Raw genomic sequence first — 18,852 nt, 5'->3', positions numbered from 1 at the left:
TGAGCCTCCAAATGTCTAGGGGGTGAGGAGACAAGTTCCTCAAGTTTAGAAAAAGGAATGCTGTCCCATTGTTTGCAAGATATACAGAGCTTTAACTTTCACAACTTCTATATAATACACCAAATATTCCAGGCCGGCCGGTTGATGGTGTAGTGGTTCACTCAACTGAGTTCAGTGCGGTCAGGCGTGGGGTTGATTCCCGCTGGTGCCGGTATGATTGTGATTGTGAATGTGAATGGTCGTCTGTCTCTCTGTGTGCCCTACGGCTGACTGGCGGCCAATGTAGGCTGTAGTCAGTCTTTCGCCCGGAGTCAGCTGGGATAGGCTCTGGCAACCCTTACGATGTCGCACAGTACAGAAGATAATGAAATGAGGCATATCTTATCGTTCTTTCATGAGTCTCCAAATGTCTAGCGGGCAAGTAGACACGTTTCTCAAGTTTAGAAAAAGGAATGCTGTCCCATTGTTTATCAAATATACAGAGCTTTAACATATGCAACTTCTATATAATGCACCAGATGATCGATCTAGTGGGCTGCTTGATTTTGTAGTGGTGAACTCGCCTGACTTCAGTGCTGGTAGGCAAGGGATCGGATCCCGCTGGTGGCGGTATGATTGTAAGTGGGAATTTCTCTTTGTGCCCTGTGGCTGACTGGCAGCCATTCAAGGGTGTAGTCTGCCTCTCCCCAAAGTCAGCTGGGATGGACTCCAGCAACCCTTATGAGGATGCGGAGTGTGGAATATGAATGAATCTTAAAACCAGTACTGTGGTTACACTAGTTGGGATCTCTCTAAAATTTCGAGCTGATGAGTGAGGTTAAAAAATGGTAACTATTAAATGTGTAGGTACACAGTCATTAAAAATTGGGATAATTTTAAACTAGCTTCTTAAATAAACACATTTTCTTTCTAGTGATCTAGTAGTTGAGGGCAGCACGTTGTGAAGATACAGATAAAAAAAAAAAAAAAAAACATTGAGTGAGTGAATAATCTGGTTGAGGCCAGAGTGAGTCACTTGTTAATTAGTGACATTAATATTTATTAGCTAGTTGACTATTCATTAATTTTCTTTAACGCTTATACTTACAGGGGTTACTGTAAAATCAATTTAACTTAACATACTTTATTATTTAATTTATGTGATATATTTTACTCATTCGTAATAAAGATATTTTGCAGGAAACGGGAAGGTTGTGTGACGTCATGTCCTCATTTATCAAAACATTTAAGATGGCGGCGCATGCGAGATGGCCTCTCTGCAAGTTGCTGCGAACGGCGAGAAATGCCACATTTATTCGGTTTGAACTTCTTGCTAATATTCATATCATTCCCTCTGACTTTTATCCGGCTGCTATGATGAATATGTAAACGTGTTTACACCGTGCAGTATCAAGTTTACTGAAGCTATTGCTACAAGGCGCTACATTTGTATTTTATTTTATTTTTATTTTAGTCGTTAACGTTAAAAGTAAATTATTTTAGCTTGTAATTTACTCATTCCTATGTTTTATAGTCTCTCTGGTGTCGTTTTGAATTAAATGACTGATTCATTATACACTGCATACTTGCTGTGTAATGCATAGAAAAAACAAGTAACAGGATTCAAACCTAAACGTATATTATTTCCCACTCTATTGAGTATGCGTCACTTTCTTGAAGGTTAACAAAGAGGCCTGGAATTTCATACTACAGCCAGTTTCCGAGACTGTTCTGTGAACCCACAAACAGAAGCTCTCACATCCCAAGTGAGGAGTTATCGTTTTAATTCCTTGATCATTTTCCTTACCTTAATTTGCCCTACCTTTTTGTTGTTTTCAGCACGACATCTTTCCATCTACACTGAAGACACCCCAAACCCAAGAAGTTTGAAGTTTATCCCAGATAAGCCGGTTTTGGGTAAGGGGACGATGGATTTTCCATCTCAGAGCTCAACGGAGTGTTCATCTCTAGCCAGGTTTGGAGAGAAATTGGCTTCTGAGTATTTTCACATTGCACAGGCATGATGATCTCTTTTTGATTTGATTTTATGTGATCTTATACTCACCCAACCAGCATCTGCACCTTGTTGTTCTTTTTGTTGAAGTGCTCATGTCTGATTTAAAACAAACAAAAACTGAAATGACAACTTTGTGTCCTACAGAGACCTCTTTGAAATTGAAGGAGTCAAAAGTGTCTTCTTCGGTCCGGACTTTATTACCGTCACAAAAGTAAGCGTTACTTCAGCTTTTCTATAGCGGTGCTTTGAGATACAAGTGACTGGACTTGTGACGCCATCGAAATAGGAGGTGTTTTGCTTTGACTTGGAAATGCAAATACGATTTTTGGAGGCAATCCATGTGGGCAGTGGATTTACATTTCACTGAGATACAGGGTTCTACATTAACTTTTTAAAGCGCCTGCCCAGACCAGGTAACCCATCTATCTTACCTGCCTGAGAGGGCAATCCACCTGCCCTAATATTATGGTTGCAGGATCACCATACAAAACGACGCAACACATGCTTTAAGTTCTTTATTAAGCATCAACAAACGAAAAACTTTCCTTCAGTATATGATTAATGTTGACAAAATCCCAAACAGAACACGATTGATGCGCACCGGCCAGGGTAAACAAAACCTAATATTCGTTGCAAAATGGTGGCGCCCTTAAAAAAAAAGGTAGAAACATGAGCAGTAGAAAAAGTTAATGTGCAGCCATCTGCGCAGAAGACAAAGGTATGACACAAAATGGCCCCGTCAGTGTCAGGAAACAAAAAAGACAAAGCAATTGTGAATTTCTTAATTTATGTCACGTCACATAATCAAAACGTAATTACCTGCCCGAAAAGAATACTTTGCATTCAGGCAGTCGTTAATGTCGAGCCCTGAGATACACATTATGAGTTACTTGTATCTTAAAACATCACTGTATACAGAACTTGAATAACACTGTAGTGTCCTCAACAGATAGACGAGGATTTGGAGTGGGCGGAGATCAAACACAATGCTATGGAGGCCATGGCAAAATTCTTTGAGAGTGGCGACCCAATCACAACAGGAGTAGTGCATTATGAAAGTAGTGAGTATAGTAACGTGTTCGTTGAGATTAAGGAACATTGGATCTTATTTCAAATATTAAATTTGTTGTATTACACGTAGGTGTTTCTGAAGATGATGATGAAGTAGTGTTGATGATTAAGGAACTCTTGGACAACCGAATCAGGTGTGCTCAAATGAAGAATGATGCAGATTGCGAACAAATATTACCAGATTAATATATTTTATTTTTCTTCTCATCCATGTAGACCGACAGTGCAAGAGGATGGTGGGGATGTGATCTTCAAAGGCTTCGTGGAGGGGACGGTTCAGCTAAAACTGGTGGGCTCCTGCACAGGATGCCCAAGTTCCACGGTGACATTGAAGAACGGCATACAGAACATGATGCAGTTCTACATTCCAGAAGTAAAGGCAGTGGAGCAGGTGATTGCTAACAGTTTTTGGTTCCATACAGGTGATCGGGCCTGGCCTGGCTGCCGGCCATAGCAGAGGATTAGTATTATGAGTAAAAAAAAAAAAGTTGTATCCAAAATGTCAATATAACTGCAACAGAGTTGAAATTGGAATAGTTTTTAATTCGTTACATCAATTTGTTTGTACAACAGGCTTTATTTTCAACTTCATTAGCCTTTTGTTTCTTTGTACGTAGGTGGAAGATGAGGTCGACGAAGTCAACGCGAAGGTTTTCTCAGAGCTGGAACGGAAATTACAAGACTGATTGAAAGGTTGATTAACACGCGTGCTAATTGATCATCCCCATACGCCACAATGAAACGAGGAGACGCAAAGCTGTGTTTATCTGTGCCTGCTAATTATATCCAAATAAACTCACAGAAATGTTTTAACAAATGCACATTTAGTTAATATAACTACAAAAAATGGTCAATTCAGTGAAATCTGGCTGTGATGGTTAGAAATGCCATGTTGTATTTATTTATGCTTTATGAATACTGTATTTTTTTGGAATTTACATGTGTAATGAAGATGTAATTCCTACTTTATAGAAGGAGTCTTCAGACAAACATGTACAATTGACTATTTTGTATGTATTCCCTTGTATTCACTGCATCACAATAAAGTTCACAGTCAATGGACAATGACTTGTGTTTTGGGATATAACGAAAAGGCAATATCATCACTCATTACTTTTCTTTAATGCTTATCCTCACAGGGGTGCCCCTAGATTTAGATAACGGGTTAAAATTACTGCATCTCTAGTGTCTTAAAATGGCCGCTGTATGAACTTGCTCGCCATTTTAGCCTCTAAAAGCAAATAAGATATCTAGCGCAATGTGAAACATTCTGTTTAAAAAAAACATACTGGCTCGCGCACGCGCAGTGGTGTTCACTGTAACGGTCGACCGGGTGCAGTGGACAACGGTGAGTAAAGCGTTGATACGTCGTAATAGAAAAATAAACCAAAAAAATGGAACAAAAGCACGCTATTTACTCTACTTGTTAACGAAGTGACTTAGCTTTCACTCGGCCTCCTTGCTGTTAGCTACTTGGCTTGTGCTGGTAATGCTCGTGTCAGCAAATGGAGTGCAGAGGCCTCCATGATAAATCCCGCACGAGGCAGTATGGCCGACAAGCCAGAATGGCTAATGCTAATTCTTCCTTCCGTTCGTGGCGTTTGTCGATCACGTTTTACCTTTTGATCCTTAACTGGATTTGGAGAAAGACGTGCTTTGCGCACGACGTCATGATGAGATAACCACACGCATGCATTTTTGCAATGGCAATATAATTGAAAACATTGCAATACTGCGTTTGGCTAAGACCGTTTAAGTGTGGTTAAGCGTAGCCCGATAGCTTTCGGGATTTACAGTGTCAGCAGGTACTATTTAAAAACACGTTGAAGTTTAAATGCCTGCATAATAACTTGCGTGTTTATTCAGGTACATAAATTACGAACACGTTGATTCCAATCCGTAGTCTTTTTGCGGGGACAACGAATGCTATAATGAAGTGTTTCAAAGCGTGGATGTATTGATTTGCGTCCCGTTCCTGTTACGTATTCCGCCCATTTAAACGTCAGAGTTAGTCATTTTTGTATTGCAAAGTTCTCAATGGCCCACGTGCTCACCTTGTCTCTTCTCGATGTTTTCTTTCTGCTTCATAGTATACAGATCATTTGTTTGATGCAAAGTACACTTGACTGTTTCTATAAATAAGCCGTTAGCATGGACGCTTTATGAATTGTCATTAGTTGCGTGTTTTGTTTCTCTTTTTTGAAGGTGTGGGCAGCAAGTCGAGACTGGAGACTAAGCTTTCGTCAAGGGAGTCATGGCCCAGTTCGGGGGACAGAAAAATCCGCCCTGGGCGACTCAGTTTGCCACTACCGCCGTGTCACAGCCCGGTCACACAGGCCATACGGCCCAGTCTCTTGACATCAACTTGCACTGTGAGTTTAGTTCATATTATCATTGAGTGCCAGTAATTGAAAGACAAGATGGTTGCTACAGTGTCAACTGTTTTAAAAGATGTGTCTTAACTTTTAAAGACCTATTGTGGTTTATTATATTCATCCATTCATTTTCTCAACGGCTTTATCCTCACTAGGGTCACGGGGGGGGGGGGTGCTGGAGCCTATCCCAGCTGACGTCGGGACAGAGGCAGGGGGCACCCTGTATCGGTGGCCTGCCGATCGCAGAGCACAAGGAGACGGACAACCATGCACACCCACACCCGTACCTAGGGGCAATTTAGAGTGTCCAATCAGCCTACCATGCATGTTTTTGGAATGTGGGAGGAAACCCACACAAGCTCGGGGAGAATATGCAAACTCCACACAGGTGGACCGACCTGGTTTTGAACGCAGGAGCCCAGAGCTGTGAGGCCGACGCGCTAACCACTCATTCGCCGGGCTACCTGGTTTATTATATTATACAAACCAAAACTGCGTTCTTTCAAGGTCAGCAGTTTTAAGTAGCATTTTATTTTCTCTCATGACATCTTCGATGCTTTAAAAAAATTGCATTCTTTAAACTAACTATAACATTTTTTTTTTTATCATTCATTCATTTTCCACACCGCTTATCCTCAGAAGCCTATCCCAGCCAACAATAGGCACCTGGTGGGGGGCACCCTGAATCGGTAGCCAGCCAAACGCAGGGCACAAGGAGACGGACAACCATTCTCGCTCACACTCGTACCTAGGGCATATTTAGAGTTTTCAACCAGCCTACGGTGCATGTTTTTGAGATCTGGGAGGAAACCAGAATACCCAGAGAAAACCCACACAAGCCCAGGGAGAACATGCGAATGCCACACAGGAAGGTCAGAACCTGGGATTGAACCCTCAATCTCAGAAATGTGAGACTAACTATTTCAAATTAGTCATGTCACTTGTTCCCGTGCCAACTGTTATTGTCATTATATATCTCAGATCGCTCTAATAATAATATAATAATAATATTAATCGGACATAGGCTTTGTCATCATACCCATCTCCGCGTATGACGAAATTGGTAGCAATAAATTGTAAAGCAAAGGCCTTGCATATGACACTTCTGCTACCCCAGCTTGTACACTGTGATTACTGTTCATATACATTGTCTAGTTGAGTGTGAAATGTCTGACTGTGTCTGTAAAGTTCCACTTGATGACTTTTTTATTGTTATTGTTACTCAAGCTAAAGTTGTTCCACAGCTCTTGGCGTTCAGCAGCCTTCCCTCCTGGGAGCCTCCCCCGCCGTCTACTCCCAGCAGTCGGCATTGGCCGCCGCATCTCTTGGCAACCAATCCGCTGCCAACTATCAATTGTCTCAGCAGACAGCTGCCTTGCAGCAGCAGGCTGCAGCGGCGGCTGCCGCCGCACTGCAGCAGGTCGGTCACGTCGCGGGAATGGTTGAGTAGCCATTTGTAACACAAGTGTTTTATTAGATGCTCATGTTCTTGTAGTCGCAGATCAATTCCGCCCTCCAGCAATATCAGCAGCAGCAGCCTCCCCCACAACAACCACCACAACAGCAATTGTACAGCGTGCCTCATCAGGTGAAACAGTATCTTTGCATTACACAACACATTGACTGGACAAGTTTTGCTTTGTTGTTCTGTCTAATCACCCTTTGCTACTGTCACAATGAAATTTCCCGAATACGGGATGAATAAAGTTATCCAATCCAATTAACAAGTAGTGTGAACTTTGCAATTTTGTTAACTTTTTTTTTTAAACCTGGATCATTATACCATTATTGATATTTTTACTAACTTTTTTTAAATTTTTGTTCCCAGCTTCCACAGCCTCAACCGGCACTTCTGTCTCAGGTAACGTGATATCATTTGCAACCTGATTAGAATAATTTATCTCATTGGCTTCCATTGATGGTGGTGACCAATTGCCAATTAATTTACTTTGTGTGTTTAGCTTACCAGTTCAGCAGTTGCTGTGTAATAAATGTCTTAAACTACTTATTTAGTCAGACTGTCTTTCCACACTGGTCGATCAAGCAAATGCATCATTGAAAAAGACATAAATTTTTGTTTTTTTAATCTATGATCTTAGTTGAAAGATTACACAGCCCTTCGTTCAATCCATTTTGATAGGATGGGCTGAATTCCAATGCCTCCCAGTTGAAAATGGATTGGTCTTCTAATGCCGTCAATGAATTCATTTGCCTGTTGTGGCAAAACCCTAAACACTTCTGATTGTTAACCCTCAGCCGCCAGTTGCTCTGCCCACGAGCTTGAGCCTTTCCAATCCCCAGCAGACGGCCCAGATCACGGTGTCCTACCCGACGCCACGTTCAAGCCATCAACAGCAGCAGCAGCCTCAAAAGCAGCGCGTCTTCACTGGGGTGGTCAACAAGCTGCATGACACTTTCGGCTTTGTGGACGAAGACGTTTTTTTTCAGTTAAGGTGAAGGACAGGCTTTTCTTTTGCCGCTTTCATTCCTGAGAAAAATTTGTGACGATGGTTTGCGTGTGTCATTGTCCAGCGCTGTCAAAGGAAAGACGCCGCAAGTGGGTGACAGGGTGCTGGTGGAAGCCGTGTACAATGCCAACCTACCCTTCAAATGGAACGCGCAGCGCATCCAGACTTTACCTCAACTTGCAAACCAGTCGGTAAGCGCGTTCAACCCAGATTAGATTTTCCTGTTGCCAATTTTGGCAACCAAATGACTGTGTTCTCAATCCCTTCCCAGCATCAGCAGCAGCCTCAACCTTTACCTCAAGCTTCCCAGCAGCTGGCGGGCCTTTACAATGAGCCGGGAATTCAGCTGCGATACTCTGACATGCACCCTGGAGTGGACAACAGACAAAATGTAACCACATACACACTGTCATACGCGTACTGTATTAAGATAGATAGCCTCCCTTATGTGTCCATTTGAATAACTCATTTGAATATTAACTCATTGTCTGCCACAGATGGAACCAAATGTCTAAATAATTTTGACTGGGAGAGGCTGGCAGGGATTATTCGCTGCCAACCTTCCAGAAGTTTTTTTGATTCTGAAAATGAGTCATTTGGCCTATTATGTGTTAAGGCAGAAATGCAGACCTGCCAAATACTACGGATTCCTATATCAATCCTTACCAGACTACTAAATACGCATTTTGTATCAAAACTATGAAAATCCCCCTAAAAATCTAGCAGTTTTTTTTTTCAGCAATTTACATGAAAAAACAATCAAATATTCAAAGTTGTAGCGAACGGTAACGGGAGTCTGTGGTGGTTTGTCAAACAATGGTGTTTCACTGCACTTGATTCCACCACAAAAAGAATGTACACGTCGGATTCCCGGGACCAACAACAAAAACGTCCGGCTTTTCCCTAGCATTTCTTTCCCCCCGGAACACTATAACCACCATTAAGTTCCCTAGGTGAATTACATGTAAAACACAGTACGATGTTTTCGCTAGTTTTCTATTAAGTGTGGTAGCCCTATTTTCAGCGTTGTTGACATCTAGATAATTTTGATATTCCAACATTATTCATCTTTATATTCCCTTTTTGTTTTTTCTCGTAGAACCATCTTCCACCCCCCAACATGATGAAGGCTCCACCCATACTTCAGTCACTTCCTCCTCCAACCACGTTCAGTGTTCCACCCCCAAATTCAAATCCACCACCTTCCTTGCTGCAGGCCCAGCTGTCCGCTGCCTCACTAGGTCCCCTCCTGCAGAACCCGCCCCAGCCTCTGCTGCCACAGCCACCTCCCAAAGGTACAATCGGGCTCTCCACAGGATATTCTCCTGTCTTATCGTTAAAAGCAATATAACATTGTTTTGTAGATGTATTTCCAGGCGGTCTCCTTCAGCCCCCAGTGAGACTCATGCCACAGCCGCAGCCAGTGAGGCGGATTGAGCCGCCCCCGCGCTTCCCTCCTCGCAACGACCGCCCGCCTGAGCTCATTCTGCGCAGCAAAGAGGATCGGAGGTGATTGAAAATAATCAATCTTTTTACTATATCCTCGCATATTAGGGGGCTGGTCGATATGATTGTGGATGGCCAAAAAATTGGTTGATTTTGGTGAACGTCAATAGTTGTGAAAGATGATTGTGAATGTGTCAAATGTGTTTCACTCTGAAGCTGATACTCTCGTCTGTTTAGCCGGGACCGAGAGCGAGAGCGCAGGCGTTCGAGAGAGCGCTCGCCTGTCCGAAAACGCTCCCGAGAGCGTTCCCCGAGACGAGAGCGCTCACCGCGACGTCCACGCCGAGTGGTCCCACGCTACACGGTCCAGTTTTCAAAGTTCAGCTTGGACACGTGAGTGAAACTCTGTTGCACTGGATCACTGCAGAAAATGTAACTTCATTGTGAGTTATGATCGTTTTTCCTTTTCTAGTCCAAGCTGTGATATGATGGAGCTGAGACGGCGCTATCAGAGTCTGTATATTCCCAGTGACTTTTTTGGGGCCTCCTTCACCTGGGTAGACGGATTTCCTCTCACTCGACCCTTTCAATTTAGTAACGTTTGCAACTTCCACATTTTGCACAAGGAGGTGGATCCTTTCGTCAAAAATACCGCAGTGCTGGATCCACCTGACGCAAACCACACCTATAGTGCGAAGGTAAGGTGACTGCGTGCTCTCCCTCATGATAACGAGATGCTGTGAGGGCTCAAAATGGTTGTCTGTTTTTTTTTCCTTCAAGGTAATGTTACTAGCAAATCCCAGTTTAGAGGAGTTGTATCACAAATCATGTGCCCTGGCAGAAGATTCGCAGGAGGTCAGGGACTCCTTCCAGCATCCCGCAAGACTCATCAAGGTACGCCTTTCAGTGTAGCTCTACTGGCATCAGCCTACCTTTGACTGCAGCTGTTTTGCAGAAGAGTGAAACAATAACACGAAAAACTCCGGTTTTGTTGACTCAATGACTCGAGTTTTCCATTGTGACTTAAATGCTTAATGGCGATAGAAGGTACCAGTGATTAGCGAAAAGTTGGGAGTTTGCGAGGTTGTATGGAATGTGACAAGAACGTGATTTGTTTTATGACATTGCTATACCAAAGGAATACACTTGTGTACACGGACAGATATGAAACATCTAATATATATATATATATATATATATATATATATATATATATATATATATATATATATATATATATATATATATATATATATATATATATATATATATATTAAAAACAAGGGATATTGAAATTGTCTGCATGTAAATGTAGACAGTGTTTAATGCAAATGGTCAGATAAACATAGATGCTCGTGCACTGGAATTAACATTGACAACGATGGACGTCCTATCCATGACTGTGGGAGCTGACACTTACTAAATGCCCTCCTTGTTCAAATGAATTGGCTGTCCATCAGTGATGAACTAATGTAAATACACAGCAGAAGAATGAAAACAGTCATTTCATCAATGTCATTGAACAGAGTTTATTGAACAAATGGTAAGAAAAGAACAATTATAACTTGTACGTTAGTAGACGAGCCCCAACAGCCACAATATTTAAATAGTAGCTCTGCTTTGGATCTCAAATTGATCGATACATTTTATTCTTATTGTATGTTGTTGCTGATTTCTATTTCTTCTGTACTCCGTCTGTATTTTTGACCTTCAGTTTTTAGTCGGAATGAGGGGCAAAGACGAGGCTATGGCCATCGGTGGCCACTGGTCTCCCTCTCTGGACGGCGACGAGCCAGAAAAGGATCCCTCGGTCCTCATAAAGACAGCTATACGCTGTTGCAAGGCACTGACAGGCATAGATCTTAGTCTGTGCACCCAGTGGTAAGACATCTTTCAAAATGTTATTTCAAGTGCCAAACTCACAAATGATCTTCATGGTATTGCTTTGTTGCCACTCATTTGACATCATTTATTGTACTGCCTTTGGTTGTTTTGGCTCTCTCTCTCTTTGTCACACACTCAAAATTGACTCATTCCGTCGTGATGACAAAACAAACACGGGATGGTTGCTGCAAGCAGATGACACCGCTGTCACTTTTATTTTTGTGATCCTCTGTTGTCTGTTTAAAGATATTACATATGAATAGAAGTGGTCATTCATGGTCTTTTCTTGTTTGCACACTCAAATGAATCCTAGGTTAAAGGACGAGCTTGATTGTGGGTTTGGGGTGGAGCTATTTAGACTGGTTTATATCATGTCACTTGTTTGTCAACCTTTTCAAAGTGGCTCCCATCACCGTGACAACCTTTGGAAAGCAGCAGACTGGGCCCCTCTGTTTTGTGTGTGGGGGGGTGGGGGGTGGGGTTTATCTTTCTTGTTGTGCTTTTGCCCTGACCCGGATGTTTCTTTCCAATGCACCCCTCTTCCTTTGCGACAGGTATCGTTTTGCAGAGATTCGCTATCACCGGCCAGAGGAGACCCACAAGGGGCGGACAGTCCCCGCTCATGTGGAGACAGTGGTTTTGTTTCTTCCGGATGTTTGGCATTGTCTTCCTACCCGCTCAGAGTGGGAGGCGCTGTCGCGGCGACTCCGGGAGCAGCTGGCTGAGAAGCTGTCGGCCGAACGAAAGGAGGCAGATGGAGAACAGGCACTGAACCGCTAATCCCTCTCTTCTCATTTCCGCTTCTCACAGGAAGGCACAGGAATTACAAAAAAATAAATAAGAAACACACACCTCGCACCACAAACCAAAAAAATAGACATTACACGGAGTTTACTACTCCGGCCAAGCTCACCTAGTCGTCCTCTGTTTACTCCTCCACCTCTCCCCTTCCTCCTCTTCTCCTTTCCACCACTCAGCACCATCCCCCACATCCAGCAGACACACACAGTGGAAGCAGTGAGACTAGTTTGTGTTTGTGTACGCCCCCCTTCCTCATTTGCAACTGGTAAAACAGCTTCCAGCTTGTCTGATGTGCTGCTAACCTGGGTCTAATGGTTTTCATTTGTTTCTGCTCTTTGCTGATAATTCCCAGCCATCTCCTCTTCATCTGAAGTGATTTGCAAAATTTGAACCAGTGATTGTTTTGGAACGCTGGCATGCCCAACGGGATTACTGCTGGAATCTGTGGAGTCAGTTGCATGCCAACAATGTGTTTGCTGTAGAAATGTCTTATTTTCATATGATTTTTCTCGCACCAATTTAATTGTGAAACGAGAACCTTCCCCTCCCCGAGTCAAGTGTTCCTTGTCTGTTCTTCTTGTTGGCTTTTATATTTTTTCATTTGGACTACATGTAGAGGTGGGCGCTTCCGAGGCACTGAATGACACGTCTCATGTAGTTCTCTAAATCCCCTGTAATTGGCAAAGCCGGCTAGTTGTTAGGGCCTCCCCTCACCCCCCCTCGGAGAGCAGATCTCCTTATGCTACAGATACACCATTCATTTTTTTTACCTTTTTTGTGTTCCACAGATTGATTGATTGGCAGCTGGTTGTTAATGAGCTAGAGAGCTTCCCTGTGTACCCCTCAGTATCAGTGGATTTAAAACACAGTTGAGCTCACTAGATTGAGATTTTTGGGGGGGGGTTGTTTGTTTGTTTTGGTTTTGTTGTTTCGAAGACATTTGTGATCTTGCACGGATCAACTTTTGAAGGCTTGGGTGGATGTCTAGTGACACTCTGACTTTATCCTGTCTCTCCTCTTTATATGACTTGACGACTTTCAAGGAGGAAGAGGAAAAGGATGGTGACGAAGCCAAGGACATTTGCATCCCTACTCACTGGACCAAACTTGATCCGAAATCAATGAAGGTAACATTTTGTTTTTTTTAGCTGCAATTCAAAATGCTTTTTAGTTGCAAGCTACACTCTGTGTCAGATCGTCCAATTCGACAGTGATCTGATTCAATTTGAGTTTTGCTACATTGAATTCCAGTTCCATCTCATTCAGTGTTCTTTTTTTGGGACTGCTGTGACGGATGGACTGGTACATTTCCTTACCTTTCCAAAAATGAGTGCAGGGACCTGGGATGAATTACTTTATATTCTAAGGCTGCAACAACTAATCGATAGGTCATACGAATGATTAATTTGTTGCCTATGAATTTGACTCGATTATTCTAGCCTACTATTTGCGAGTGTAGGGTGTACTCAAGCACATGAGGAAACCAATGTGGACACATGGGCGGTAGTATACTACAGTATGTGGCAGTGCGCAAATAATTGTAGCTTGCAACCTGCAATCAAAATGTGGAGGTAGTAACTTTCCTCTGTTTGAATAAACTGAATTTGTCATAATGTAGCATAAGCCCGCTGGGCTTAAGTGGATGGCTAGAAAAAAAAGCAGCTCATAGGCTGAAAAATGAGGTGCCTTTCATAACTAACTGTCGCAACGCCGTTTTACAGGTGAACGACCTACGAAAGGAGTTGGACTGTCGCGGTCTGAGCTCGAAGGGCTTGAAGTCGCAGCTGATTGCCCGACTCACCAAGCAGCTGAAGGTGGAGGAACAGGTGGAAGAGTCCAAAGAACCGGAGAAGCCTGAAATCAAACCTCCTGAAGAAGAAGAGCCATGCCGCATAGAGGAGGACAAAGAGGTACGTGAAATATTTTCTTGCCAACTGCGGTGTGGAGTTGCTCAAATGACTTCTCTGTCAGGAGGAGGAAAGGAAGAGACAAGAGGAGTTAGAGCGCCAACGCCGGGAGAGGCGCTACATCCTCCCTGATGAGCCCACCATCCTCGTTCACCCCAACTGGGCCGCCAAGAACGGCAAGTTTGACTGTAGTGTGATGTCCCTCAGTGTTCTGCTCGACTACAGGCTGGAGGATAACAAGGAGACCTCTTTTGAGGTGAGATTTGGAAAATCGATTTCACGAGAGCAAGTCATGAATTATGCCTGCTAGAACAGTGTTTCCCAACCACTGCCGCGAGCAATGGCATACAATCAGTCATACAATGTAATATTCAGATAAAAAAATTAGTATGAACATAACAAGATTAAAGTTGAGTTATTGCAAGGTTAAAATCAAAATATGAATGTTAAATTATAGATTATACTATTACAAGATTCAAACTGAAAGTCATTTTGTTGCTTAATTTTCTATAACATGAACCGGAAGTTGTTTGTTTTCTACAGCATCAATTTTTGGCGATGTTAATTTTGTGTGAGCACAACATTTTTTTGCGTCGTTTTAGGATATTTATGTAATATTTGGAGAAAAGTCATAAAATTATGCGATTTAAAACATTTCATTACTTAATTTTGCATCACTCAAACCGGAAGTTGTTCAGGGTCCGCAGACTTTTGGTGACATTAGGTCAGTGTTTAAAAAAAAAAAAAATTAGATTTTGGAATAATTTTGCAGGTTTATGGGATTCCTGCTGATAAAACTTTGATGAGAATGACTATTGTTAATACTATAAGCGCCATAGTTTTAAATTAAAAGATTTTCAGATGGTGGTATCCCCTGAGATTTTTTTCAATACAAAAAGTGTGCCGCAGCTCAAAGGAGGTTGGGAAACACTGTGCTAGAAGCCCGTGGTCATCCGAGGAAAAAAGAGCCTTCTCGTCTTCCAGGTCTCCCTCTTTGCCGAACTGTTCAATGAAATGCTGCAGAGAGATTTTGGTTATCGGATATACAAAGCCCTCGCTGCGATTCCCGCCAAGGATGAGAAAAAGGAAAAGGAGAAGAAGGGCAAAAAAGAGGCTGAGAAAAAGGACACAGAAAAGAGGGAATTAAAGAAGGAGAAAGACGAGGAGATTGACGAACCGACGTCGAAGAAAGCAAGGGAGGAGGAGGTCGACAGGAGAAAGGTGAGATGTGCAAATCTGGCAATTTTATCTGCTTTGTTTTCATTGCTCACTTTTGATGTGCGCGTATGACCAGACCGACGACAAAATGATGAAGAAGGTGGAGTCACGAGACGAAGACGAGAACGAAGATGACGGCAGCACGGGCAATGCGGACGAGTACGACCCCATGGATGCTGAAGACGCAGACGATGACGACGACGTTGATGGTATATCATTGACAAAAAAAATCAATCCTTTTTAAAGTTATGGCCAATGATGAAAAATCATGCACCACTCTGACACTGTGATGGATAGCAATTCCACTTTCTCTGAGGCTTCTACTGAAATCATTTAATCGTCTCATCTGAAAAGATCATATTAATAAATTTCCATTCCTATCTTTTAGAAAAAGATGATGACGATGACAAAGACAAAAGAGATCGCAAAGATGACCGCAAATCGCCAAAAGACAAGAGCTTAAAAGATAAGGTAGTCTGCTTCATTTTTACTTCACTTGCCATTGACGGCGATAGATGTACAATCCATTTTGCCAGGCTTATTTAGACAAAATGGAGTGCTCACCAGATTTTGACGATTTTCCGGTACTGAGTCGTGATCGGAAATGTATTTATGAGTGGGGGGAAATCATCTAAATGAGATGATGGGATTGGTGATATCGCAAGGTACATCGTCTTTCGTCATCAACGCTTGTAATGTGTTTTATTTAATTTTTATCAGGACAAAAGGCAGATGGTGACAGTTAACAGAGAGCTGCTGATGGCGTTTGTCTACTTCGACCAAAGTCACTGGGGTTACCTATTGGAAAAAGACGTGGAGGAAATCCTGCACACGCTCGGGCTCCACCTTTCGCGCGCTCAGGTGAGAGACGAGGCCTTCCTGGAAAACGTTCAAATCGGTCATTATCACGTCTCTTTGATCTGTTTCAGATAAAAAAGCTGCTAAACAAGCCAGTCGTCAGAGAGTCGTGCTACTACCGCAAGCTCACAGACAGGCCGAAAGATGATGTTGATGTCTTCCCGACCGAAGTACAAACAGAAAACCCTTTAGGTGAGCAAAGGTGTGGCACTCTCAGCTCAAGAGCAATAAACCCTGAAACGTTTCACTTTTCTTTCCAACAGGAAACAGAGAACTACTTCCAATTTCAAAGTCATGTGCTCACTCGGAAACCTACGAGTCTAGTAATATGATTGTTTACAATGGAGCCATGGTGGACCTGAGCAGCCTCATGCAGAAGCTGGAGAAGAGCGAGAAGGGTCGAGAGGAAATTGAACAGAAGCTCATGGTGCTGGATAGCAAGATGGGTGAGTACTCCATGTTAGATGTTGTTGTTTTTTGTCTACACTTTGCCACCTTCAGCTGAACTGTGGCTTGTCTTCATTTAAAATTGGCTAACCTAAAGGCCCTCTTGCAGTACATGTTCCACCTCGACTAGGGAGTAAGCACCAAAAGTGATACTTTTTTCCCGTGTAGCACACACTTGTCCACCGAACAGAGCATATGATCACTACTCCATCACCTCTGTAATTGGAGATTCTCAGTTTGGCACAAAATGCTCACTGGTACACAACCCTACAAATCAAGAGGTTTCAAAATAAATTTCTTGAACCTCCGGGGTCATAGAACATTTTGCAAGATGTTTACATCCTTGTGGAAAAGGTACCATGCTCAATTGTAAGAAGAAAAACAAAAGAACATTGGGGTAATGTTTTTAAGGTGCTGGAAGTGCTTGAATCTGGTGTGTGTGTCGGTGAATGGTAATTGCTAAGAGTTTTTGAAAGATGAGTTATTGAAGGTCTTGCGCACCAATTTTGAATAGCTGTCCAGTGTAGAGATCACCTAATAATAATTTTTTTAACAAAAAAAAAGACCGTTAACAAGATCAGCCATATTTGTGATACTCACTCACATAAGCACTGAACGACTCGAACACTCATGGGTATTATTGGCGTATTAGAAGCGATCTGGGATACTCACCTTTGATTGGCTAAATTAGGGCCACCGTTAATAAATTCTCGCCTGCATTCAGAGTGGCCACTTCCGGGCTTTAAGACCAAAAACAACTACAGACAAAATCTTGTCTTGTCCCATCCAATGAGATTTTACTCAAGGAAGATGGACCCCCAAGACCTTTGGTGGATTAGATTTTTTTTTTTTTACTAGCTCATGCTCAGCTCTAAAATTGTAAATGGTTTTCTAGAGGAAGACGCCAAGGTGAAAGCGCAACTAGAACAAGAAAACAAGTCTTTGTCCAAGGAGTTGGATGAGACCAAAAATACCCTAAGGCAAACTGAGAAGCGGCAAAAGGACGCTGAGGAGCAGAACGGCGTTTACCGCGAAGAGTTTGCCAAGACACGCAAGACCCTTAGCGACACGGTCAAAAGCCTCATGGCAGTGATGAGAAAGGTAGTTGTTTGAAAATTCTGCATGATAAATCGTTTATACTTCACATTGCAACAAGAATAGTTGTATTGAATACTACAAATAGTATGATGTCAAAACTCATGACTTCATTGTTTCCCTTTCAGGATCATGATGGAAATGACGAAGGAGGAATTGCGCAGCTTCAAATGAACGGCGCCGATGAACAAATAACCTCTTAAATTTGTGTCCAAGAGAGTACCCACCATGCATTGCTAAAAACAAATACAAACCCAGAGGAATTGATCGAATAAGTCCCGAAAAGCTGAAGTTCACAAAGATTTGTTGAGCACACAAATGCCATTTATAATTTGATTGTTGACTTTAGATTTTCATGTGGCCAAGGGCAGAAAAAAAGCTTCTGTACTGCTGTCATAAAGCTGACTTATTAGACTAAGTGTCTTTATGTGTAAATATTGACTGAAACTAATTTTGATTGTTTGGCCATTTCTTTGCTGTGATTTTTTTTTTAAACATCCGTGTATATAGCTTTTCACTTTTAGTTATTTTGTCATGACCTCACTTTCTAACATGTTTTCCGTTATTCTATTGTGCCAGTTTGTGTGATAGTTTCTGTTATTCGGAGGTTACGTTTTTCCTAATCGGCAATAATGCTATTTATGAGCATGAGAATTCTTAAAAATATATATTTAATTGACGATATGGATGGATGGCTATGAGGCTCATGCAGCAGACTTTCCTTGTAAATATGGCTTCCAATGTTGGAAAATAAACTAAAATCCTTTTTGTATTTACGTGCATCTTATGCTTGTGGTTTTTCTTCCTGAAACACAAAGCCTTTTACCAATGTAAATTTAATCGGTTGAGATATTTTTATTTGATGTCTCAACCTCAATGACTGCAAATATACTTGTACTACAGTTGTAACACCTGTTCTCGACACCAGGTGGGGGCAGCAGAAAGTTATGCACGTGAATTCTCACCATTTTCTGTGTGCATATATATATATGTATGTATGTATGTGTGTATGTATGTATGTATATATATATATATATGTATATGTGTATATATGTATGTTTATATATATGCATACATATACATGCATATATATATAAATACATATATATATAATATTGTTACCGCTGTCAGCCTGGGTCTGACAGCCGTAACATATATATACATATATACATACACATCTATACATATATACATACACATCTATACATATATACACACACATCTATACATCTATACATACACATCTATACATACACAGCTATACATACACATCTATACATATACAT

The 18,852-nt window shown here is 41.9% G+C and overlaps 2 protein-coding genes across 3 annotated transcripts; both read left to right on the top strand.

The window, feature by feature from the left end:
* The first annotated feature begins 1,191 nt into the window (after positions 1–1,191).
* LOC144085101 (NFU1 iron-sulfur cluster scaffold homolog, mitochondrial) lies at positions 1,192–4,132 on the top strand. Its single transcript, XM_077614103.1, has 8 exons — positions 1,192–1,298; positions 1,660–1,745; positions 1,819–1,954; positions 2,141–2,207; positions 2,946–3,057; positions 3,138–3,201; positions 3,284–3,458; positions 3,685–4,132. The coding sequence occupies exons 1-8, from the start codon at positions 1,204–1,206 to the stop codon at positions 3,751–3,753; spliced, it is 804 nt and encodes a 267-aa protein (XP_077470229.1). The 5' UTR covers positions 1,192–1,203; the 3' UTR covers positions 3,754–4,132.
* A 219-nt stretch (positions 4,133–4,351) lies between these two features.
* ccar1 (cell division cycle and apoptosis regulator 1) lies at positions 4,352–18,338 on the top strand. Of its 2 annotated transcripts, none has more exons than XM_077613081.1 (26): positions 4,352–4,415; positions 5,273–5,439; positions 6,687–6,862; positions 6,938–7,030; positions 7,271–7,303; positions 7,699–7,895; positions 7,975–8,101; positions 8,182–8,301; positions 9,010–9,205; positions 9,287–9,419; positions 9,594–9,749; positions 9,829–10,054; positions 10,137–10,250; positions 11,071–11,237; positions 11,795–12,005; positions 13,085–13,168; positions 13,763–13,951; positions 14,013–14,204; positions 14,933–15,169; positions 15,243–15,375; positions 15,555–15,637; positions 15,887–16,027; positions 16,096–16,216; positions 16,288–16,470; positions 17,367–17,572; positions 17,695–18,338. In XM_077613081.1, exons 2-26 carry the CDS (start codon positions 5,322–5,324, stop codon positions 17,767–17,769), a joined length of 3,711 nt encoding a protein of 1,236 aa, XP_077469207.1. In that variant the 5' UTR covers positions 4,352–4,415; positions 5,273–5,321; the 3' UTR covers positions 17,770–18,338. The 2 variants fall into 2 exon arrangements, with proteins under 2 accessions (XP_077469207.1, XP_077469205.1); XM_077613079.1 differs by having other exon boundaries at positions 9,275–9,419.
* Positions 18,339–18,852: the final 514 nt, after the last annotated feature.

Source organism: Stigmatopora argus, chromosome 11 (genome assembly GCF_051989625.1).
Source record: "Stigmatopora argus isolate UIUO_Sarg chromosome 11, RoL_Sarg_1.0, whole genome shotgun sequence".
Lineage (NCBI taxonomy): Eukaryota > Metazoa > Chordata > Actinopteri > Syngnathiformes > Syngnathidae > Stigmatopora > Stigmatopora argus.
Note: the sequence above shows the minus strand (reverse complement) of the source record. Positions and strands in the feature narration are given on the sequence as shown.